This window comes from Vipera ursinii, assembly GCF_947247035.1.
Source record: "Vipera ursinii genome assembly, chromosome: 3".
NCBI classification, from domain to species: domain Eukaryota; kingdom Metazoa; phylum Chordata; class Lepidosauria; order Squamata; family Viperidae; genus Vipera; species Vipera ursinii.
Window position 1 is genome coordinate 38,601,552 of NC_139516.1, and position 24,251 is coordinate 38,625,802.

The following is a 24,251-nucleotide window of genomic DNA, read 5'->3' on the forward strand; positions in this document are numbered from 1 at the left end:
CCTCCCCCTGGGGGCCACCAGTCGGCATTCTTTGACCGGTGGCACCCTGAGGAGGCCCTCTCTGTGGGAGCGTACTGGGCGGAGGGAAGTTGACGCCGGCTGCAGGTGCTCCCCAAGGTATTCTGGACCCATGCCATGAAGGGCTTTGTAGGTCATTACCAACACCTTGAACCTCACCCGGAAGACAACTGGTAGCCAATGCAGCTCGCGGAGCAAAGGTGTGACATGGGAGTATCGGGAAACTCCCAGTACAACTCTCGCGGCTGCATTCTGTACCAGTTGGAGCCTCTGAGTGGTCTTCAAGGGTAGCCCCATGTAGAGAGCGTTGCAGTAATCAAGACGAGAGGTCACGAGCGCATGAGTGACTGTACGTAAGGCATCCCGGTCTAGATAGGGCCGCAACTGGCGCACCAGGTGAACCTGGGCGAAGGCCCCCCTAGTCACAGATACAATATGGTCTTCTAAGGAGAGTTATGAATCTAGGAGGACTCCCAAGTTGCGAGCCCTATCTACAGGAGGTAATGACTCACCCCCCCATAGTGAGGGGTGGAATATCCTGAATATCCCGAGATGCCGGTACGCACAGCCACTCAGTCTTGTCAGGGTTGAGTCGATGGATCATGTTCATATAACATGCTAAAATGTCATTTTAGTTTTTAGTTCAGTGTGACTCACAAATTACATTGGAAGAATATATCTTCAAAACCTGTAGTCCTGTTCCTCAATAATTTAAACTTCCCTGAAAATTCTTTGGAACACATATACTTTGTATGTCACTTTTTAAAGAAATCTAGTTATTATACTATTACAATTAGGACAAAATAAGGAATACTGTAAGGACAACTTTACAATGAAAATATGAGTTAAGTGAAAATCTGATTTAAAAAGCAAAATATTTCACAATGTTTAGAACAGGGCTTTTCTACCACCTGTGGTACGTTGGTACCTGGCAGGTGGTACGCGACCATCCTAGAAAAGTGGGGGAGGGGAATGAGCTGAACCGGTGGCAGCACCGCACAAGCCTGAGCGAGAGATGGCTGGAGCTGCAGGGCTGTCAGGGCTCTGCAGAAGCGCCAGGCTCCAGCTGGAGTTCAGCGCTTATCCTGGCACTTCTGCTGAGCAGTGCCGATCAGCTGGAATGTTGCAGCATCTCCAGGGTCTTGTGATTTACATTCAGATGTTCGGCAACTGATTCATATTTATGACGGTCACAGTGTCCCAGGGTCATGTGAAGTGACCAAAACCTGCTGCAACCACCCAGCAGACGGGGGAAATAAAAACCAAACATCCACCCCACCCCCGCTGCCAATCCTCAACAGAAATGCTCACAATGAAAACCTTGGACAGGAGGAAGAGCGCCACCAGGTGGGCAGGCAGGTGTCTTGCTCGGCTGTGGCTTGGGCACTTTTTTCAGTGCCATTGTAACTTCGAACAGTCACTAAGCTAACTTGTACGTCAAGAACTACCTGTACTTCATCACTTTTTTCCTTCTTTTTTTTTTTGGTCTTCAAGTTTTTGACACCTTGCTAGGCAACTGGTGGTACTCTGATGTTGCCATATCCTAAAAGTGGTACAATGGGTGAAAAGGTTGAAAAGCCATGGTTTAGAAGACACTGTACTGAACAAATAAAATGAGTGTTGGGTGACTGCTGCTTGAATGGAGACAACCATAGGTTCATCATTGCCTGAAAAGTGTCTCTTTTCACTATATGCCTTGAAAGGAATCACAACTTCAGTGGATCCCAATTATATGAATAACGTAAAAAATCTTAATCTTATGTCTCAGTTTATTAGAAGAAAATAAGGTTATTAAATATTAAGAGTAAATGTGTTATATATGTGTACACTTTGAGTGCAAGCAACTAAATTTCATTTTAATGTGTGCCATTGTGCCTACAGTAAAAAATGACACTAAAGGTCTATATCTATCTATCTATCTATCTATCTAAAGATTATTTAAAAAATCATGTTTCCTATCTTAAACATTTCTATCTCCTCAGCTATTCTTACTGAATTTCTTTATTTCTTATGTAGAAATTTCATTAAAAATGAAAGTTCAGAAGAACAATCTTGTCGTATATAGTTGGAAAATTTTTTCCAGAAATTGGGAATGGCCAATAGAGGGCAGCAGTGTTACTTGGTTGCATTGCGTTTGGCCTGCACAGACTTACCAAGTTTAATTTTGTGAATTCTCTTAGCCTTGGTGGGAAAGTTTGTATGAAATTTTGCTAGTCCCTCTTCAGAACCATGGGTCACTGTAAAACACTTTTTTTTAGTTGTTCCATAACATTCTTCCAGCCTGCACAAGTTAGGAGTACTGTACTTTTTCTGTACAGGAAAAATTGATAAGGGAAAGTGATTAATCTTAATACATAGGTTAATGAATCACAATCTAGCCAATTACCTTTTGCTTGTTAGGTTATATTAATGAAGTTAATAATTCACTATATTATATAAATCGAGAACATGCAGTTATCTAAAGTTTTGTCAAGCAAAGCTTTTTACTAGACCACCTATTTCCATTTGGTCATAATTTCAGAGATATTTCATGACAAGATTCCTTGAACTGTTGAACTGTTATAGCAGTCAAAAAGCACAGAAAAGTGTTATGACATTTTGTATTATGTCATAAACTGCTTTAATATTTATGCCGTAAAATGTTCTACAAAATTTGCCAAAGTTTGAGAGTCAAGGGCCCCAAATTTTGGATGCATTCTTTTAAGTTAGTCCATCTGAGGTAACTCGTTCAAGATATTTTGCCCTATGGTACACCATTTTGCATTTAAGGATTACAGAAATCAATTTTAGTGGTATATGGATAGATGGAAACACAACTAATTTCTGGATAAATTTTGTTATTTTCATTGGGGTATCCACATTAATGTCTAAAGATTCCCTAAAAGAAAAGCAAGTAGAAATATTTTTTTTTCTTTCAGACTTTGTTATGAAGTGGATTATTTCTTCACTTTAAGATGTGTGGACTTCAACTCCCAGAATTCCTCACCCAACCTCACTGCTGGGGAGATTCTGGGAGTTGAAGTCTATGCATCTTAAAAGTTGCCAAGGTTGAGAAAACATTGTTCTAGATCAGGGGTCCTCAACAGGCACTAGACATAAACAACATCTACATACCTTTCAAAGGAGATAATCAAAAAGACAAAAAGGAGACAAAAAGAACAAAACACCTCCTCACCGGCAATCAACATTCAAATGAGCAGCAATTAACATCAGGTTTAACATCTGACCAACAATCAAGAAGTAAACAATAACCCAGTCAAAGAACTACAAACAAGCTAATTAAGGAACTACCAAGACCACCCCCAGTAACATTCATGATGTTACCTAGTTTGATAATAAAACATTTGCAAGGAAATAACCAAGCTCAGAGAGCATCAAGGACCCCAGGATTATTCCTATCTGTTCTGCAGTGGGGCACAGCAAAAAGATTTTGTGAATTTATTTGGTTCTTAGCACTAGGAGTTGCTACTTGTCACCCTAACCTGACTCTATTCCCCAAGAATTGCTGAAATCTCCCACAACACAACTAATGACTTATCTTTCTCTTTTAGAGTATCACATGTTATCCAACGGAGAATGTCCACAAAACGGTAAAGCAACCATGTCGCTTGCTACCAACTCTCAAACTGCAGCAAACTCCGTCTGTTGTCAGGGATCTAAGAAAAGTTAGGGACGTTTTCGTCTCCATCAAACTTCCCGGATAACCGCGGCACGGCCATTCCCTCCTCTTCTCCTGGCTGCAAAGTTGCCACGAGAACAAATTGAAAGTAACTACTTAAGAAAGAAAGTCTGCGCAAGGTCGCGGTGCCGGTATTACTCAGAGGTGCCTGGAAACGCCCATGCCCTTAAGGAGTTCCCCGTGTGAGATACCTCGTTGGAGAAGCATGACAGAAGCTGAGTCCGGCGACAGGTCCCACGCCCCTTTCGCCCCCGAGGAGTGACCCGATCCTAGCTCCTCCTCCCAGGCGGGGCAGGAGGCGGCCGGAGCGGCTCTGACAATCCCAAGAAGCCAGTCCACTTCTGCTCATCTCTTGCCCGAACCGAGGAGGCGAGCATCCGGGCTGCCCGAAGTAGACCTTCGTGCTAAGTGTAGCCTCCCGCCCTGGGCCGGGTAAGAGGAGCCCCTGGTAGATGCGACTAGGGCTGGAGCAGCTACGAGCGACCCTGGAGTAACTTGGCTTGTTGGCTAGGAAGGAGGTGGAGGAGGAGGAGGAGGAGGGTGGCGTTGCGGTCGAGGATTGCCTGGGCGCACACGAGAGACTGGGCAGGGCTATCGTGACTGTCCTAAGAAAGGAGGTGGTCAAGTCGCTTTTAAATGGGGAGTGGTGTCAGAAGCCCCCCCCCCGATGACTTGCAAACCCCTCTTATGTAGTTGCTCTGGACTGCGGCAAAACTTGCCGAGATTCGCGTCGAATCCCACACTGTTCTTGCGTTGGCTTTTGCTGGGCTGCTTTCCACTCCCACGCGAGGAGATCGAAGAGTGCAGAGACCCCCGCCGGCTGACTTAGGATGAACTGCGTTTAAAGTGGTGGCACGCCCTACCTAGTATTTAACTGCGTTGTAACAATCTGTGGTTAGACTGGGCAAAGAGCAGCAGCTCTCCCGTTTCTGCTTTTGGAACAATTTATAGAACCGGGATTTCCTAACGTTTGGTTATTTCGGGTTAATGCACACTCTTGGATATACGTATCAGGTGAGACTGGAGGCTGTAAAAAAAATTTCATACATTTCCTTCTGGCTTCCAGATGAAGTTTGGAACAAAGTAGGGGGATGGGTGTGTGTGTGTGTGTGAACTGAACCTGTTGATAGGCTGTTTGTTGTTCCCTGGGGAGAGAGGCTGGTAAGTTATAAAGTACTGACTCCTATCACTTCTTATACCTAGTGGCTTCTGAGAAAAACAGTCTGCTAAAGACTGGTGTAGTAGTAAAGACATCAGACTGAAAACCGGAAGGCTGTGAGTTTTGGTTCCACCCTCCAAGCTGGGTGACCTCGAGTCAGTCAGTCTCATCCTAAGGAAGCAGGCAGTGGTAAAACACTTAACAAAAAAGAAAAAAAGCTTGGCAAGAACATGGTAGAGCAGAGGTGTCAAACTCACTGCATCACGTGATGTGTCCTGACTCCCCCCCCCTTTGCTGGAGCTGGGTGGGTGTGGCTTCCACATGATGCATCCGGCCAGTAGTTTGAAACCCCTGCTGTAGAGACAAGTCCAGGTGTCACAAGGAGTCAACACTGACAAAGGGCACACCAGGACCTTAAAGGCTTTAATTTGATTCTCTCAAAGGTGATGGTTGGCAAAGTACAGGTGTTGCATTAAGCCATAATGAAGCTTACTTGGTTTTGGGTGAATGTTGTACAACCTTGCCATTGTTTGTATATCATGGTTTAGGACTTTTTCTCATATGTATAGCCTACCACTGCAGCATATTTAAAGAGGCTTAGTTAGAACAAATTATTACTTGGTATTTATTCCTCAGCCTTTGCTGAGAGATGTCTCTCCTTGACCTCTGAAAAGCCATTCCTATCCCAAGAGGCGGGAGATACAGGTATCTGTGAGTAACATGCTTGAAGGCATTTCCTTCTTTGTCTCTAATTAATACCTGCAGTCAGCTGAAGCCTAGCTCTTTTTTAAATTATATATATTGCCTTTCAAGGCTGAAGTACAAATACTTTGGCCACCAAATGAGAAGAGAGGTCTCATTGGAAAAGGCCCTGATGTTGGGAAAGATTGAAGACAGAAGCAGAAGGGGATGTCAGAAAATGAGATGGTTAAATAATGTGCCATTGAGTTTGAGTTTGAGCAAACAGGGAGATAGTGGAGTGTGTGTGTGACCATGATAGGGTCCATGGCAGGGGTCTTCAAACGTGGCCCTTTTATGACTTGTGGACTTCAACTCCCAGAATTCTTCAGCCAGCGTTTGCGTATTCTGGGAGTTGAAGTCCACAAGTCATAAAAGGACCAAGTTTGAAGACCCCTGGCCTAAGCTTTAAATTGTTTGAAGGTCCTCCATGGTTTTTTGTTCCATATGAATAGGTAAGAATAGTGGGGGGAGGGGGAAGAGTAGCATGTTTACTCCACCTCCTACGTAAACTCAACCTGGGTGGGAAATGTTCAGAGAGGACTTTAGTTTATATCCACTTCTAATAGCATGTTGAAATCATTCCTTTCATCTTTTAATCTCTGGTTTCTCCCTCTTTGGACAAAAATGGGGATGTGATAAATCTTTGGGGAGGTGTTGCAAAAATATGCTGTCTTGGAGTAAGAAGAATGTGGAGCTCTGACAGAAGTACTTTGTGTGGCAGGATAGTTACTTTTTCCAGCTATTCCTTGTTTTCCTTGAAACGGGATTCTTGAAAATCTGGTTTGCCATGTTCAATGGATAGTGACTTCCAGAGACATTTTTGTAAAAAAAAAAAAAAGTCATTTTGGCTTCTTTAATTCACTCTCATCTAGTGGTAGTCCTAGGGTGGAGGGGGAGGGGAGAGGCTGTGCTAATCACTTAGGAACAAGGAAGCATTCCAGACCCATGACTGCATTTTCTCTTTCTCTCTGGGCCTGGAATTGAGCTGCCAAGTCTTTTCAGTGTAGGCCTGGCCCCTTAAATTGTGATCTAGCTTCTTTAAAAAAAAAAAAGCATTCACTTTTTTATACTGGTTCACGAAAATATTTGTGACTGGCAGATGCTTTGTTTCTATTGTGGAAGTTCAGCATATCTGTTGGTTAATAGATTTTAAAAAGCAGTATTACATTCCAGGGTAAAGATTTATTTTCTCAAAAAAAAAAACCTAACTCGAAAACAAATGCTATTAAATAGACTGTTGGTAGACGAGTATTTTATATTAAACAGCTCTCACTTTTAGCTGTCAAAAGACATTTGGAGATTTGCATATCTTCCTCTTTGACTTTGGTACAACCAGAAGAGTTCCATACCAGACAGTGACAAATATTTCAATGTTTAAGAATGCAGGACAGAATTTTAACAGTAATGAAATTTGCTTGTTAGGAGAAACTTCGATGTTTGTCTTGTTTTAAAAACAAGCTACTATTAGCAATAGTAGCATTTAAATTTATATAACACATGCTGTAGCTCTTTACAGCACTCTCTGGGCGGTTTCAGTGTTGAAGCATTATTTGCATATTGCCCCAAACCATCTGGGTCCTCATTTTACTGATCTTTGAAGGATGGAAGGTGGAGTCAACCTTGAGCCAAACAAGATCGAACTCCAGGCTGTGGACAGTTTGCCTGTAACCACTGTATCACCAGGTCTCATAACTTAGAAGTCCAGTTCACTTCTTGGGCTTAAGTATATATGTTAATTTGATGCTTATATATCTTTGAATGGAACCAAATATCGTTAGAAATACAACAACACAAGTGCCTTTTTGTGGTGATCATGATTTTTTTGATGCTTCAAAAAAAATTTATGGGTGTTAGCAACATCCTTAAAACTGAAGTATATATAAAAATCCCTTCCAAAACCACTGTTTACTGTTATACCTTACATAGTATTCTTTCCTATTCTTTCTTCCAAATGGTTCAATGAAATGTGCCTACCATTGGTGCCAACTATATAATCACAGGCTGACTTGACTTAAAAACTCAGATTTCATTGACTGACATTAAAATACCTTGACAAAGTTTAGTGTTCAAGGATTTCTTCAAAACTGAAACATTTACCCTACAATAAGTCCATTGCAGAACTGCAGTTCTGACATTCAGATCTGCTTATGTAAAAGCAATTCGTAACATATATTGCTTTGCCAAAAGAAATGAATACTATCTAATGAAAAAGAAAATTATCCAACAGTATTTCTCAACCTTAACAACTTTAAGATGTGTGGACTTCAACTCCCAGAATTCACCAGCAAGCAACCCACACATCTTAAAGTTGCTAAGGTTGAAATACACTGAATGAAAGTATAAATCTGGGGAGAAAAAAGAGTGTATATGCCAACATTTTTATGGCTTGGCTGTTATTCAAAAGAGGTGTTTAGTTTAAGTCATCTCACAGGGTTGTTCTTTGTTTTCTTGTGACACTTAACAGCCTAGTGTTCTGGTCAGTACAATGAGGCAAACAAAGCAGGATCCTGTCACCCTTTTCCATGTGCAAAAGCCAAATGTACCATATCCCTCACCTCTTTTAAAGGCAGGAGGCTGGCTTGACAAGTACAGGGAAATTCAGGAGGCATCTTATTTTGATCATCAATCGTTTTGTCTATACATTGTTTCCTGTTCTCTACTGTCTGGCTTGGCTGCCTTGTCCAATTTTAATGCTTATCTCAATCTTTTTGGGTATGTTTCATGGCTACTTTGATGCATCACAGTAGCCACGAAACTGATTTTTATGGGTTCAAATTTTGGTCTGCTGTTTTTCCTGCCTGTTTAACCTGTCATGCAGAAGTATGTGAGTGTTTACAAAGGGCACATAGGTATATTATTTTCCTTCAGAGTTAGTGTGAAGCCGGTTTGCCATACAGTAAAACCTGTAGCATCTCTAGGGTGAAAGAAAGTGGCAGAGTTACTCCTGTCTTATTTAATTTGTCCCCAAAACAAACTGAAAAAAATCAGTAAATAATATTTTTGGATAGGCACACTAGCTTGTAAGCCGCCCTGAGTCTTCGGAGAAGGGCGGGATATAAATGGAATTTTAAAAAAAATTATACAGATGAGGTCAGTAGATGCCAGGTTTTTTTCCTGCTTGCAAAAAGGACACATTTTGCAAAAGAACCAGCTGCCGCACTGAAAGAGGCAGGGAATTCTGTTTTGCTTAGGGCTGAGAAGTCAACATAGTGAAAAATAGCAGAGCAGCAGAGGCATAACATGAACTGCAGGATTTTTTTTCCCCTCAAGAGACAGAGTCTAAACAGGCCCCTTTGGAGGCTTTGGGGTCTACTAAGCATAACGCTATAAGACAGCAATTCCTGATGCTGACCCAGACCACCAGTAAAATATTGGTATTGAATGATATATATTTAATCTGCTGGGAGAAGATCGACTTTTGAGTTCTCTCCTAATACCCTTTATCACATACCAGTTTCGAAGAGGGTAATGATACCTCCCACATGTCCAAAGGGCAGATTAGTGATTTTGTATTTTGTTTTTAGATTTTGTTAACTATATTGAGTGCTCAACTGAATGGCAACATGGAATATGATTAAAGATATAAGAGGCATGTCCTAGTTAATCCCAAATTATTTTTGATGGAGCCAAGTCTAATATCTATTCTTGACAGGGTTTTTCCCAGTGTCATCTGGATTTCTAGCATATTTTGTTTTTAAATGAACATGTTCTGCAGAAAGAAAAAACTTTGAAAACCTCTGCACTATAACATCTTTGTTTGAAGTTTCTGTTTCCAGTTACATTTGTATTGATCTATACTGACATCTGATCTAGATTTTGGCAAAGCAACAAAACAAGTAAAGCACAGTTAATTGCAAAATGGCAGAGATATTCCGGAGTACACAAAAGATAAGTCTTTATCGCCCAAGTTGAATAATTCAGACTAAATCAGAAGGAAATAATACTTCAGCAGAGAGTTCAACTTCCATATAGTAAGCCTTCCTGTCATCTTCTTTTTGAATCCTCAAATTTGAATCCTCAAATTTGTAGTTATTAAAGATTTTTATACAAGAATGTTTTCTAAAATCCTTCAACTTTAATGCATGAAGACTCATACATTTTAGCAGATTTTTTAACAGTTGAGATTAATACAAATGTCACTGTAAACAGAAAGTGTATTTTTGTGATTTTTTTCAAAAAAAAAATTGGTCCTAGACTACAGAGTTTTGCTTTGATTGTGTGTTCTAGCAAAGCTGGATGGGGAATTCTGGGAGTTGAAGTCCGTACATCTTCAAGAGGCCAAGGTTGAAAAATAACTGTGCTAGGTCACAGAGTTGGGTTTGACTCCACTATCTGTTGACTGAATCTAAAAAGGCTTTTGGATAATTTTCTCTGGAGTTTGATCTGCTAAGATGCCTTACATGTTGTCATCTTCTTTACCTTCACTCTCTGTGCAGTATTTCTGGAATTGGGTGCTGCTTCCAAGATTGTGCTTTTCATTTTGTGCATTATGCATAATCCTATTCATGATTTTTCTGTTCTTTCTTAAATGGTATATTAGAGGAGCACAGAATATAAACAGGGCTAGTGGACAAAAGATAGCATTTCATTCCCAGTGAGTAGTAGTCTTGATCAAGATTGTGCTGCTGTAGAAAAGATAGATGTGGCAGCTGGTCATTGTAGTCACCAAATCACATAGTTTAATGTCAATAATGGGGAAAAGCAGAACGTGTTTCATTTATGGTATTTCTAGTAGATTATCAAAACACCTGTTTCATTTCTTCCTTAAAAATATTTTGGTTCTGAAACTGCCTTGGAAGTTTTGTAAATCTTCCCCCACCTGAAGATTTAATATTACCCTGTCACTCCCTAAACTACGCATTTATAGAAAAGTCCTGGATGACTCAGTTTGCCTCTTGTTTGTGTACATTGGTTGGTTTAACAAATTCAATAAAGTAAGTAGCTATTAACTATTCTGCATGAATGCTTCAGAGGAATTGTACTGCTCTAAGTTATTGAATGATTACACAAAAACCCTTGGCATATGAGAGGTTCTTGACTAAGAATATTTCTGTATATTATAAAAGAAAAAACATGGCTGTTTGGGGTATATTTGGGGTTAATGTGAAAATGTAATTAATGTAATCTAATTAATTAATTTGATTATCCTTTTTGTGGCCGCAAAGCTTCCCTAACCATGGCAGCCAAAACCCAATGACATAATGTCCAACCATTTTCAGCTGAAAGAACATATGACAAGTGTAGCTTATGTAATGTATTGGGCTTGCTTGTAACACCATGTGGTAACGGTTGGTAGGCTGTTTAAGCTGGGAGCTAGCTAACGGCTCCCAGCACCTCAGACAACCCGTCTCCAGCGCTGCTATTGATTGCCCCTAGGCGGCAATGGGTTGCTTCAAACCTATTGGCTGCCGCCTAGGGGCCAGGGTATAAATTGCTGCATCTGCAGCCCAGCTCTCTAATTCAGATCCTGCAAGCAATAAACCATGTTCTTTGCTGAACTCACTCACCTTGTCTTCATTCCTGCGCAACGAACCCAGTACACAACACTGGCGACGAAGGTGGGATCCTGCTTCTCCGTCGAAGCTGAAAGTCACTAGGGGAGAGGCAGCGCATGCCTGGCGGGAAAAGCAATTCCCCCCCTATGGTCAGCTAGCAAGCCACGCTAGCGACCACGCTCTCAGAGGACCAGTCCCTGGTCAACAGAGAGGCAGGATTGGAAAAAGCAGAAGCCAGCCGTGAAGACCAGCAGAATGCCCAAGGTCGGAAGGCTGTGAGAGTTCGACATCAAGAAACCAGAAGGATGGCCCTCGTACCTGTCCCAGGTCGAGAACTACCTTCGGGCGAACCAGGTCGCAGAGGATGGACTAAAGGCCGCCACGCTGCTTTGTGTGTGCAGCCCAGTGATGTTCAATCTGGCCGAAAACCTGTTCGCGCCCATGCCGTTGGAATCCGTCTCCTACGCTGAACTGAAGAAGAAGCTCGGAGAACATTTCCAACTGAAGATGTCAGTGATTGCATGGCGCTACGCCTTCAAACAATAAATACAGCAGCCGGGAGAAACCGCATCCGAATACATCGCGGACTTGAGGCAGGCCGCACGCCTATGCCGATTTTCAGACATTGAAGAGTGACTTCGAGACCGGCTCATCTGCAGCCTCCGCAATTGAGAGCTGCAGCAAAAACTTTTTGCCAGAGAAGTCCTGTCGTTCGAAGATGCCCAGAACGAGGTCATGGTGGATGAAGCTGCTGGTGGAGCCGTCCAAACGATCCGGCCTGCCAAAATGACACAATACAAAGAAACTGTCCACCACGAGGACACCAAACTCACCGAGGAGTCAGAAGAAGACGCCAAAGTTGACAAGCTGCACAGACAGCCCGACCCACAGCACCAAAACAGCAAGCAGCAAGAGACTAATTACAAGGCAGATCTCTTGCCTAGATGTCCAGATTGTGGCGGCCGCCACCAATGCTCAGACTGCAGGTTCCGGACAGCCACGTGCCGGGCCTGCGGAAAAACCAGCCACATTGCAGCAGTTTGCAGAGGTTGCCAGAGGGACCGGCCATCACGTTGCCAATCAGACAATCCGACCAGGAGAGGTACTGGGGCCCTGGGGCTGTTCAGCGTGGGTTTTTGCTCAAGCCGCAGAAGTGTATGTCGCACCGGGGCCCGACGCCCCCTTAAACCCAAGTATAGACTCCAGGTGGAGCTGCAAAGGGCCCCCTGTAAGATGCAGCTGGACACAGGTGAAGCCACCTTGGCCATTAAATTTAAAGGGTTTTCAGGGCACCTGGATGTTGTTGTAGTAGGGGGCCAGAGAACGAGCCTAATTGGGCTTGACTGGTTTAATGCACCAGGTATCCAAGTAACCGGTATCAACCGGACACAAGTCACGAGTCTAGCGTCAGTTTGCAAGGACTTCGCAGACGTATTTGATTCAGCCCTAGGAACTTACACAGGCCCACCAATAGCATTTAAATTAGACCCAAATGTGGTTCCCATCAGGATTAAGCTTTGCAGGGTCCCCTTTGCCCTCAAGCACAAAATTGACACGGAAGTAGACAAGCTTGTGGAACAGGGCATGTTGCAACCAGTAGATGGTGGGGAGTGGGAAACTCCTATTGTAACACCACTTAAAGCCAATGGGCAAGTGAGAATATACGCAGATTACAAATGTACAATTAACCGGGCCCTTAAACAGCACACATACCCAGTTCCAGTGGTGAGCCACATTAGATTTGGCGCAGGCCTATCAGCAACTACCTGTTGATGAGGCCATGGCCACAAAACAAGGACTTCGTCATAAGTCCTTACTCAGGTCCACAAACTGGCAGCCAAGCCAGCCCATGCATAGACCCTGAAGGCTCACACAGCCCAAGCAACAAGGAGTTGGCCGTAGAGGAGGGGAGCTCAGAAGTGCAACATGGGTCCCCTGATGGAGAAAGCCAACCTGATGGCTACAGCCACTGTGCTAACTCTGCTGAACAAACTGACTCGGGTGGGTCAACCTGGAAAGGCCAGCCAGAGAGCACCAAGCCACTCAGAATCACTTGAACTAAGAGACACTGGTCTACCCAGCCCGGCGGGCAAGCTGGTAGGCCAGGACGTGCCTGGGTCCCCCAGGTGTTCCACAAGGCCATGCAAACCTCCTGCATATCTGAAAAATTTTGTTCTGTAATAATAAAGCTATAATGTTGTACGTATGTACCTTGTATTTAATGCTGACCTAATGGACAATGGAGCTATAATGTTTTAAGTACTTTATTGTGCTGCTAAGTGGAACCTATTCACACCAGTGTTAAGTCTTTGTAAAGTGTATTGCTGTAATTACTATTGTTGCTATAGTGTTGTTTGTTCTAAGGGGGGAGGGGTGTTATTTATTGAGCTTGCTTGTTAACACCATGTGGTAATGGCTGGTAAGTTGCAAGAGCAGGGAGCTAGCTAACGGCTCCCAGCATCTCAGACAACCCGTCTCCAGCGCTGCCATTGGTTCTCCCTAGGCAGACGCGGTGGCTCAGTGGGTTAGGACACTGAGCTTGTCGATCAGAAGGTCGGCAGTTTGGAGGGTCGAATCCCAAGTGCCGCATAACAGAGTGAGCGCCTGTTACTCGTCCCAGCTTCTGCCAACCTAGCAGTTCGAAAGCACGTAAAAATGCAAGTAGAAAAATAGGGACCACTACGGTGGGAAGGTAACAGCGTTCCGTGCGCCTTTGGCGTCTAGTCATGCCAGCCACATGACCACGGAGACATCCTCGGACAAGCACTGGCTCTTTGGATTTGAAACTGAGATGAGCACCGGTCCCTAGAGTCGGAAATGACTAGCACGCATGTGCGGGGGAACCTTTACCTTTACCTTAGGCGGCAATAGGTTGCTTCAAACCTATTGGCCGTCGCCTAGGGGCCAAGGTAAAAATTGCTGCAGCTGCAGCCCTGTTCTCTAGTTCAGATCCTGCAAGAAATAAACCATGCTCTTTGCTGAACTCACTTGCCTCGTCTTCATTCCTGCACAACGAATCCAGTACACTACACTATCTAATGGTCATTTGGATGATTGTGGCCCATATATACCGTAGTAACCTTATTTTCATCTACCTAGAGATCAACTGTTGAGGAACAGGTAGGCTATCCAGTGACCCTTAAAAGATGTTTTTTCAGCATGAATGAACAGCGTATACATGAAACTAGGGAAGCTGAAGATGTGCTGTTAATTGGTATTATTTCCAGACACAGTGCTGTTTGCAGTGGTGGGATTCAGCCACTTTGGCATTTCGGTAGCTAATTTTTTGTTCCCCAGGCCCATAATGGACTTCCAGAAGTTGCATCCACACAGAGAACCGGTTGTTCACATATTTGAATCCCACCACTGGCTGTTTGTATTACTAATAATGGATATTCAGGTACAAGATGGAGCAAACCACAAATAGGCTGAATATCTGTTGAAACAGAAGAAAGGCCTTGTTAAATTAACCCAAAGGCTATCTCTTCACATTCTTTTTCCACAACAGCCACTCAGATATTGAAGAAAAGCTTGACAGAACACCAAGCTTCTCTTCCAGGCTTCCTACTCATGTTCTTCTATATTGTTTACAAGGTAATACTGTAGTATAGCAATAGCAATAGCACTTAGACATATATCACTCCATAGTGCTTTACAGCAGGGGACCCCAACCCCTGGGTCATGGCCCATTTGGAACCGGGCCACACCAGCAGTGGTGAGTGTGCGTGTGAAGAATAAATTGCTCAGCCTACCAGAGGGAAGGCTGCCCCCTCCCCCATCTTACATGTGGATTTGGTGTGTGCCATGGTCTTTCTGGCTCTGGTTCATGTTTTTATGCAGGATTTTTACATTTATGTGGCTCAGCATTCTCCTTGCTATAATTCCCTACTGCTAATACAGTATCTTACCACCATACATCTTCAGAAATAGGAACAGCTGATTGCTGTCAGTTTACATTATACTTCTTTTTTCTATTCCTAAAAAGTCACTTCTACAGAGTTCTGGTACCTTTTGACATCACAATTTTCATTAGGTTATTCAACACTAACCCATGAATTTATTGCTGGGGGGGTGTAGCAAGGAGAAAACTAGGAATTGTAAGACAAGTACATTGCTCTTAAGATTTAAGGGAAAAGGCACTTACTCTCTTAAAAGAGTTGACAAGGAAACAGTGTGGAAATCTGGAGAAGATGATACATTACAAAACTTAAGAGTATCCAAAATATTCTAAAGGCTAGGTAGGGTGAGATTAACTTTTCTAATAAGCCATTCTGCTTTCACAATTGAGCTATCTGCATCTTTAGGTCTTTTGTGATCATCGTCTTCATATAATAAGTAATAGAAAACCACAGCTGAAATCATGAAGAGCTTAATAAAGGTGACTAATATTATCAGCCCAAATCATTCCAGTCAGGATGAAGCTTCTGTGTTGAAGATTATGAACCATAATCTACCATCTTAGTCCTGTGCAGTCTGGTATATAGATGTTTTCCAACTTCCCAGACTAGAATTGAGAATGACTGGTCCAAAGCCACCCAGCTGGCTTTCATGCCCAACAGAAATTTATAGCTGGATCTGTAACCTGAATCCTTCTGCTCCTAATCCAGCAAGTTAATCACTACATCAAAGCAGTCTTTATTAATGTTATATGTTCTTTTATTTGTGCTTTATTGAAAATAATATGTTTCCTTTTTTAAAAAAATGCCTAACTTCTGAATGTGCACCCACCCATACCTGTATTCTCTTTTTTAAATCTCTGCCCAAAAATCACAATGTACCAGTAGAGTCAATTGCATATAAGGAGGGGTAGATCATCTACAGGCCAAATGGGGCGCCTGAAATGGGCAGAGCTAAAATGTCCACCCTATCTTTTGTGGAGGGGAGCAGGAAATGAAATTTAATAGGCAAAATAGATTATTTAAGGAGCTCACTGGGTGACACTCTTATGTCACAGACTATTCCCACCATGGCCCTTGGAAAACAGTTTAAAAAATATTGTGTCTTGCAAGTGGACTGGAGGCTAAAACATATAAAGAACAGTTGCTGGAATTGGGTATGTCTGTGAGTCTAATGAAGAAAAGGACTAGGGGTAACATGATAGCAATGTTCCAATATCTCAGAGGCTGTGACAAAGAAGAAGGAGTCAAGCTATTCCAACAGATGGAAACTAACCAAAGAGAGAAGCAACCTAGAACTAGGGAGAAATGTTCTGAAAGTTAGAACATTTAATCAGTGAAACAACCTGCCTCCAGAAGTTGTGAATGCTCCAACACTGGAAGATTTTAAGAAGAGACTGATCAGCCATTTGTCTGAAATGGTATAGGGTTTCCTGCCTGAGCAGGGGGTTGGACTAGATGACCTCAAAGGTCCCTTCCAACTCTATTATTATTAAGTGGCCCATTCTGGTGCATAATTATTTTTGGATCACTGATTTGCACAGCAGCACCAGAATGTTGGGGTGGGAATGTTTATTTGAGTGTAGAAAGTTATTTTATCTTAAGTGTAAAATAAAACCTTTCAAATATGTTAAAAGGCTGGCTTAAAATTTTATTCTTGAGAAAAAGATGTCTCCTGGCATGTGCAATACAGAAAAACTTTACTCTAAGTAAAGTCCCTAAAAGATTTTATTGCAATTTTCATTTTTCTAGTTTTTGCCCCCAAGTACAAATGCTTATTCATGATTGGTTTGCTTCTGTTGCATCACTGTATTCCAGGTTCACTTCATAGTTTCTAAAATAAACTCTGCTGGAGTGAAATCAGTGTAAAGGTTAGATGCTGTAATGCTTCTGTGGTTTTGTAGCTGATTCATACATCTGTTTCAAAATGAGCCCAGTTATGTTCTTCAATTTCTCTGTGAGTAGGAAAATAAGCAAAAAGGCTTACAGTAATCATTATCAGTCTAAGGCACTGGGATATGATAATTTGTATAAAACAAATCTCCTAGACTTATCCTAATTCTCAGCCAAATTTTCATCACCATGAGACATACAAATGAGTTTCTAATTATTAATTTTTTACAGAGGATTCTGAATAACCTCTTATAGTTACCACAATATGTATTTGTGACAACTAGATAGATTCCAAGAAGAATGTAACAGTAAATTAACATACTGTATTTTATATTGTCTTTTTAAAATATAAATACTGTGGAAATTCTAAAATCGTTAGAAAAGAAATGGTGGGTGAACAACTTTTTTGTTTCCTTTTCTCTTCTGTTGATATTATTGCTGTCTCTTTATTTCCAGAATTGCCAATTTGTTACTCTTCAGCTGAGCATACCCTCTCATCATTCTTAGTGATTTGGCCAATCCTAGCGGCATCAATTTAGGAAAACTTGTCTTAGATTCTGTCATTATCCAAGGTGATGGCATCTTAATCAAGATGGTGCCACCATGGAATAGGGTGAATAGAACATTTGATGAATCTTTTGTCCTGCCAATGAAACAGATGGTGGCATATGGCAGGTGGTAGAGGAGATTTTCTAGCAGATAGGTAACTGCAATTATGTTGGGCCCCTCAGGACAACCAGGCAGTTGTACACCATGCATACCCTGTAGCTCATTGCTGCTTTCTTCTGAGATATACTGTACCAAGGCCCCAAAATTCTCACAGCATGATCTATTGGCAGGGAAACATTGTATTATTTCAGTACATTATTGGGTAGTGTGTATATTTTTTAATCTTTCAATCAGTGTACAGATATAAAACTTAACTATGGAAGTTTGGCTTCCATTCCCTTGTTTTAAATATTCTATTTCTGATTACACACTTTCTCCATAAGTCATTCCAAATAAATAATTTACACTTCTTTGATTCAAACTTGTCCTATCTGGTCCAAAATATATTTTGTTTACAAGGAGTAATATGCTGTAATGTTAGACTTATTTGTTGTAATATGAACTAAACTGCAGGCCTACCTTTCTTTTTGTCTCTACAGTCATGGCAGCCATCAGGAAGAAGCTGGTGATTGTGGGAGATGGTGCCTGTGGGAAGACATGCCTATTGATTGTTTTTAGCAAGGACCAGTTCCCAGAGGTCTATGTACCAACAGTCTTTGAAAACTACATTGCTGATATTGAAGTAGATGGGAAACAGGTAACTCATCTTCTTTAAAAGAAGAAACAGCTTCTAAGTAATATTTGCTTTCCACCCTGGATGCTACTAGTTACTATTGCGATAAAGGTTTTTTCTGCGGATCCATTGGTATCTGATACTGATTCCCTTTAGAAATTTCACTGTCTGATTGATCAGCCATGAACAATCATATAATCAGGACTAAAAATTTTAAAACAATGGGTCGGAAGCCTTTTTTTCAAGTGTTGGGCTCCATATTTGTAGATTAAATGAAACACTAAATTTCATTTAATGACTCCTATCCAATACATACACTGAAATGATAATTCTGCATCAAAGCAGCCTACATTCCTTCTCTCTAGTTAAATATTGATCAGCTTGTTTATGACCTTACGTAAATGGAATTTTAACATCATGAATAGTGCTGTCTTCTTTCTAGTTGCATATGTACCCCAAGCTTCTTCACCACCATCTGACACCAACACTATCAGGGAAAAAATGCTAACCTAACTGTAAACTGCTCACCATCATTTACATAATGAGTTGTGTATAAGTTTGATTAAAAGATAAAATAAATTCCAGAAGGATTCATTTGAAATATAATTAAATTGATAAGATTCACTACGTAACTGTACATTTGCCAAAGATCCATGCCGTCGTGCCCTGTTTATTTTGCTGAGTAGCTTTGAGCAATGTTTGCCTAGTTTCACAATTCACCAGCTGATAAAGGCCAATTTGATGAACACGTATTTGTTTTAAGGACTAGAGTGCAAAGAAGTAAATTAGGAGGGGTCTGATCTTCCATTTCTATCCAACACTCCCCTTTCATGTGAAGAGTCAATCCTCATCCTTACATTACAGATAAAATAAAACATTTAAAATGTACATAGCTGTCCTGCACTTCTGGTTTGGTTATGAGTCCAGGTGCCATTTGTCAGACGATTTCATATACCAAATTTGCTCATAAAATTAGTATAAAACTTTGAATTTCTGAAAAAGTGGAAACTTCAGTAAAACTCTTCTGGTGCTTCTTCTAACATTCTATTGATTGCCCTCAATAGATGTTCCTGTATTTAATTTTTATAGCGTTTGTGAATTTGGTGTTTGAATGCCCTTGAGAATGATGAAAAATAGCAGTCTGCATAATTGCCATTGTTAAGTACAGGGTGTAATATATTTAATTGCTTAATACTGGTAGATATCTTGCCAGGCTGCTTAAAATTGTCAGGGAGCCAAGTGAGAAATGAGGAAAGCAAAACAGTTGGATGTTTTTTTTTCAGTATCTGTATTTAACTACAAAGTCACAATTACGTTGATTAAGGGACTGATTTTTTTTTCATTTATAGGTGGAACTGGCCCTCTGGGATACAGCTGGGCAAGAGGATTATGACAGGTTGCGGCCTCTCTCTTATCCTGATACAGATGTCATCCTTATGTGCTTCTCCATTGACAGTCCAGATAGTTTAGGTAAGGCTATAAAATAACAACTCATATTATAGGTCAAGAATGATCAACATACTGTAAGTCTTCCCATGTATTGCTAGAGCTCCATTCTATCAGTAGTTACCATGCCATCTGAAGCTGCTTCTTTGGTCAATAAAGCAGGTGACAAACAATTCTCTGCTGGACAGCTTTACGGTTACAGTCAACAATCTTTTCAAATGTCCAGGTATTCTTCAAAGCGAAAATGATGTCCTGGAAATAGTATTGGGTGTAGCATGTAATTGATGTCACTTAGTTGTAAAGGTCAATAAGAAAAGATTGTAAACACATATTTCTTTGGAAAGTGCTAAAAAGTTATGATAAACTTCTATTGGAAGTGATAAGGCTTTGCAAAGTTCTTGCTAAGCGTATGAAGCATATGAAATTCAATAAATTCTTCTGAAATCGGGATAGGAAGAGTATTGATGCTTTTGACTTTGGGGTTGAAAAAAGACTATGGACAACCAATACTTGGACAAATGGATCACTGAATGTTATCAACTCAGAGTTCCTGCAAATGACCAGGCTCAAATTATCCTAGTTCAGACACATTATGCAAAAACCTAACTCTCTGAAAAAAGTTCTAATACTGGGAAAGGTGGAAAGAAAAAAGGATGACAAACCAGCAAGGCAGATGGACTGAGATGCAATGGCACTGAGTGTACCATAGGAAGGACCAGGTTAGAGAAAGACCTTTATGGAGAAGATCTATGTGGTCACTAAGAGTTGACATCAAGACATACTTGTTGGCACATACTGTAAGTTAGTCAGGTGATCCATCAATTCATTTCCCAGCAATGGTTGCTGCTTGTGGAATAGGCCTGCTTTTCCATGTGAATGAATTCATTGCTTTAGAAAAAATACATCGACTGTTGAAGAAAGCTGCTCTGTTCTGAAATCATATCAGATTTTTCTCAGCCACATTTGGTTACTTTTGTAATATTTGTTATCAGAGATCAGAAACAAAATCATAACTGTATTCGTTTATCAGTCTTTTAACCATGGGGTCGCAATAGTACTTTAACATGACAAAAAGCTGAATTTTAGGGGTAAATTTTATGATTGCTGTAATAGCCTACTTACATGGATGCTGCCTAAGAGAATGCAGGCTCTGGCAGAAGTTCAGGATGTCTCCTCTAAGTCTGTACTAGACAGAGGAATCTTTTAGGGATCAAATCTATTTTACTAGATGGAGAATGAATAGCTTCCTCCACTGAAGATTAGCCAGTTTGGATAGTTCCTTGGATATGTTTGTACTATAACACCATTAATAGCTTTTCAGTACATAAGGACAGAAAGGACTCAACAGCTGCTTTCAGGAGAAAGATGAGGGAAATGAATGTTGGCAGTATTACAGAGGGCAAATTCAAGGATGAAGGAATATGTACTTTTTTCTGCACAGAAAGCCTTTGACATTAAGCCTTTCTGTAGCCCTATACTAGTACATGTCTGCAGGGATATTTCTGACTGTGGTTCTGGGGTTTAGATGGGGAACTTCCAACACACTCCTCACGTCACTTCTTCCCCTGTATTTTACTGGTCTAAAGAGTACAAAGTTCCCTTACATTTGTAGTGGGGTGAGGTGGATGAAGTAGACTGACACTTGTTTACCAGTCAAGATTCTGGAAATAAGACTCTCATTTTATTCAATCTCACTGAAATGGATCTTTCCCCTTATATTAATGTGGGGATTACACTTATGAATCTATCTGTGTTGTGCTAGGGATTTGCTCAGTGAGCAGGTTCTCCCATCTCATTGCTTCTTCCAGAGAACATACCAGAAAAATGGACACCTGAGGTGAAACATTTTTGCCCAAATGTGCCCATCATCCTTATAGGCAACAAGAAGGACTTGCGGAATGATGAACACACACGCAGAGAGTTGGCAAAGATGAAACAGGTATGGATCCATCCACACTTGTTTGCTTTTTTGAATGCCATTCTCCTATTGCAGATAAAATATTGTGCAATTGTGGTTTAATTGCCTTGTTCACATATTTATTGAAGTTTTCAGTGCCTTCTACTTCTAGGGAAAAAACAGTCATTATCACATGGGATCTTTACATCTCAGAGTAATTGTGATATGTTCCGGTATTGGTTTGTTACTTTCACAAATAATCAACCTGAAGTAGTTTCTAGCTACCTCTGGATAAACATTCAGGCTGGCCTTTTGCCTCTGCTCTTAAAGTTTCTTCCTAAACCTTAAGTCCTGCAAGAGTTCCTGTGTTCTTTTTTAATAGCACGTTTCTCAATGTCCCTTTGAATGTGCAAGATCACTTTCTGAGGAAATAAGCACCCATCAAATTTCTGACTTATAGCCAAACACCTTTGTGTTTCTTGATTTTCTTTTTTAGGATGCTGTGAATATATGAAATTTATGCTTAAAAATATAGTTTAGAGTATAATCTTAGAATGCAAGTAAATGAAAAAACGTAAGGTGTAATATATATTTACTTACCTAGAACTGGGCAAGTCTCACTGAACTCTGGGACTTAAGAACCTATACATGTGACCTCATTTACTTTTGAGAAAGAATACATGTGTGTACTTATTTCTGTTCTGCATTACCTGTAAACAATGTTTGAGGATTCTAGATTAAATTTAAACATGGATTTTTCATGCTATCTTTCACATAGGCTTTGTGAACATATTTTTTTCATTGTAAGTTCTTGTAGAATTAGGTTCCCTCATTTCCTTCAATAGTCTGTGGAAAATTCTGAGGTAAATATTTAATAAAGATTTACTGTTTGTAGTTTGACCTAATTAATGCTACCTCATCAATTCCACCCTCATTTGGGATTATGACTGATTAAAGAAGCTGTAGATTTTGCATTTCCAATTCTAAACAGTTGAGCTTCCTTTGAGGAGTGAAATTTGAGTACGAATTGATGCTCCTCTTTGACCATCCCAGTGAAGTTTTTAATTTAGTTCTGCTTTTCTGTACTTTCTCAGGACATTTAGGGAAGAAGCTGCATCTTAAAAACAGCTTGAAAATAAAATTAAGAAATATTTATTATTTGTATATGTCTCTAAATTACATTTTAGTTTGCTTTAATTGGTTGTTTTTGATCATCATGACAACCCATTTAGCATGAAAAAATGGGGTATAAATTAATAAATCCACAGGCTTTTCCATCAGTATCTTTTCTCAAGTCCAACATTGCTTTTTCCAGCCACCATGAATAGGAATTGATTCTGGAGACACTGGCAGCTACAGTTCATCTTCATCCCAATAGTGTGCAGCAGATAAGAACCCCATTTAGTCCTACATTAAGGATTTATTTATTATAGAATTAGTATAAAAGAGCAAGAAGTATAGAATTAATATACATTAATGAAAACATGTTGGGCCTTTGTCAGAATAATGGCCTCAATTCCAAATCTGCACAGCCCCATGCCCGTTTTTTTTTAAAAAGCAGCAGACCTCTCAAGGCCATCTGAGTTTGTTTCTTCTGTCATACCAGCAAGGTGCACAATGATACTCTGAAAATATAAAGTATTAAATTATGTAATATGTATGCTTCAGGTTGCATCTACAAAGGAGGGACACCTGGCAGGGCCCAGGAAAGGACCCTTTTCTGTTATTGTGCCCAACCTTTAGAATAGCGGCCCCCAACATTTTGAGCATCATACATACACACCACACACACACACCACACACACACACTTGCTGTGGTAATCAAAAATGCTTTCTATTATATTGTCTGAGGCTGAGAAAAACAATTAAGAGGAAGTACGCACTGGGGTTACCTTGGATTTTTCTATTGTTATACCAGGCAGTGCTAAATAATAAACTGTTTTGCGTGACATTTTTTCTGAAGGAGCCTGTGAAGCCGGAAGATGGCAGAGACATGGCAAACAGGATCAATGCATTTGGCTACCTTGAATGCTCAGCCAAGACAAAGGACGGAGTGCGGGAAGTGTTTGAAATGGCCACCCGGGCTGCCCTGCAAGTCAGGAAGAACAAAAGGCGCAAAGGTTGCCCCCTCTTTTAGGAGAGTGTTGGCAAAAGTTGTGACTGTGCTGTCTGAAGTGTGCACCTGTTTCACAGATTGCATGGAAGCAAGCATGGAGTCTCGATAGATATGAAGAGTACAAATTTAATATGATATTTGGCTGACTTCAGTCTCCATTCCTCTGCACAGAAAAGGTCACCCAGGGTACTCAACAGTGGCCTTTCCTTGGGAGGTGTGTCTATACCATAATTTTGTATGCTTGGGAAGTTACAAGAAATCATTTGAAACCTTTTTGTAACGGTTTGAATATAGGGCCAACAGTTTATATGACTTAATTCTATACTTCTTGCTCTTTTATACTAATTCTATAATTTGGTACTTGTATGGATTTTCACAGCTTTATGTTTTCACAAATAACAAGATAGATTTTTGGAATTCTGCAACATATGAAGCGGGCCTACATGCCAATGTATTTGCCAGTCCCTCTCCATTACTGGAAAAGCAAGGGGCTGCCAAAATGTTCATATGAATCTCTGGGAGGCATTGACGTCTATTGTGATTAGTGTTCTCTATTGCACTTCTGTCTGAGGGGCACTGCTTGTGTTTTGTTATTATATTCTCAGTTCCTTATTAAATTAATTTGATTT

At 40.8% G+C, this 24,251-nt stretch overlaps 2 protein-coding genes across 8 annotated transcripts in view; one reads left to right on the forward strand and one right to left on the reverse strand.

Moving 5' to 3' along the window:
• Positions 1–3,985: 3,985 nt before the first annotated feature.
• RHOC (ras homolog family member C) lies at positions 3,986–24,247 on the forward strand. Of its 4 annotated transcripts, none has more exons than XM_083358277.1 (6): positions 3,986–4,129; positions 5,493–5,567; positions 18,030–18,187; positions 19,513–19,633; positions 21,418–21,548; positions 23,470–24,247. In XM_083358277.1, the coding sequence occupies exons 3-6, from the start codon at positions 18,032–18,034 to the stop codon at positions 23,641–23,643; spliced, it is 582 nt and encodes a 193-aa protein (XP_083214403.1). In that variant the 5' UTR covers positions 3,986–4,129; positions 5,493–5,567; positions 18,030–18,031; the 3' UTR covers positions 23,644–24,247. The 4 variants fall into 4 exon arrangements, with proteins under 4 accessions (XP_083214403.1, XP_083214402.1, XP_083214404.1 ...); XM_083358278.1 differs by having other exon boundaries at positions 4,042–4,129; positions 5,493–5,561; XM_083358276.1 differs by lacking the exon at positions 5,493–5,567 and having other exon boundaries at positions 4,005–4,129.
• The window catches only part of MOV10 (Mov10 RNA helicase), a 45,145-nt gene continuing 37,512 nt past the window's right edge, over positions 16,619–24,251 (reverse strand). Inside the window, exons 25-27 of one of the 4 annotated variants that reach the window (XR_014491962.1) lie at positions 18,010–18,075; positions 17,643–17,710; positions 16,930–16,943 (exon numbers count right to left, since the gene is read on the reverse strand). The gene's annotated coding sequence lies outside the window, so the exon portion shown is untranslated. Of the gene's footprint in view, positions 16,944–17,642; positions 17,711–18,009; positions 18,076–21,469; positions 21,594–22,979; positions 23,132–24,251 lie in introns of those variants that run through there. The other 3 variants (XR_014491961.1, XR_014491963.1, XR_014491964.1) reach the window with 3 other exon arrangements.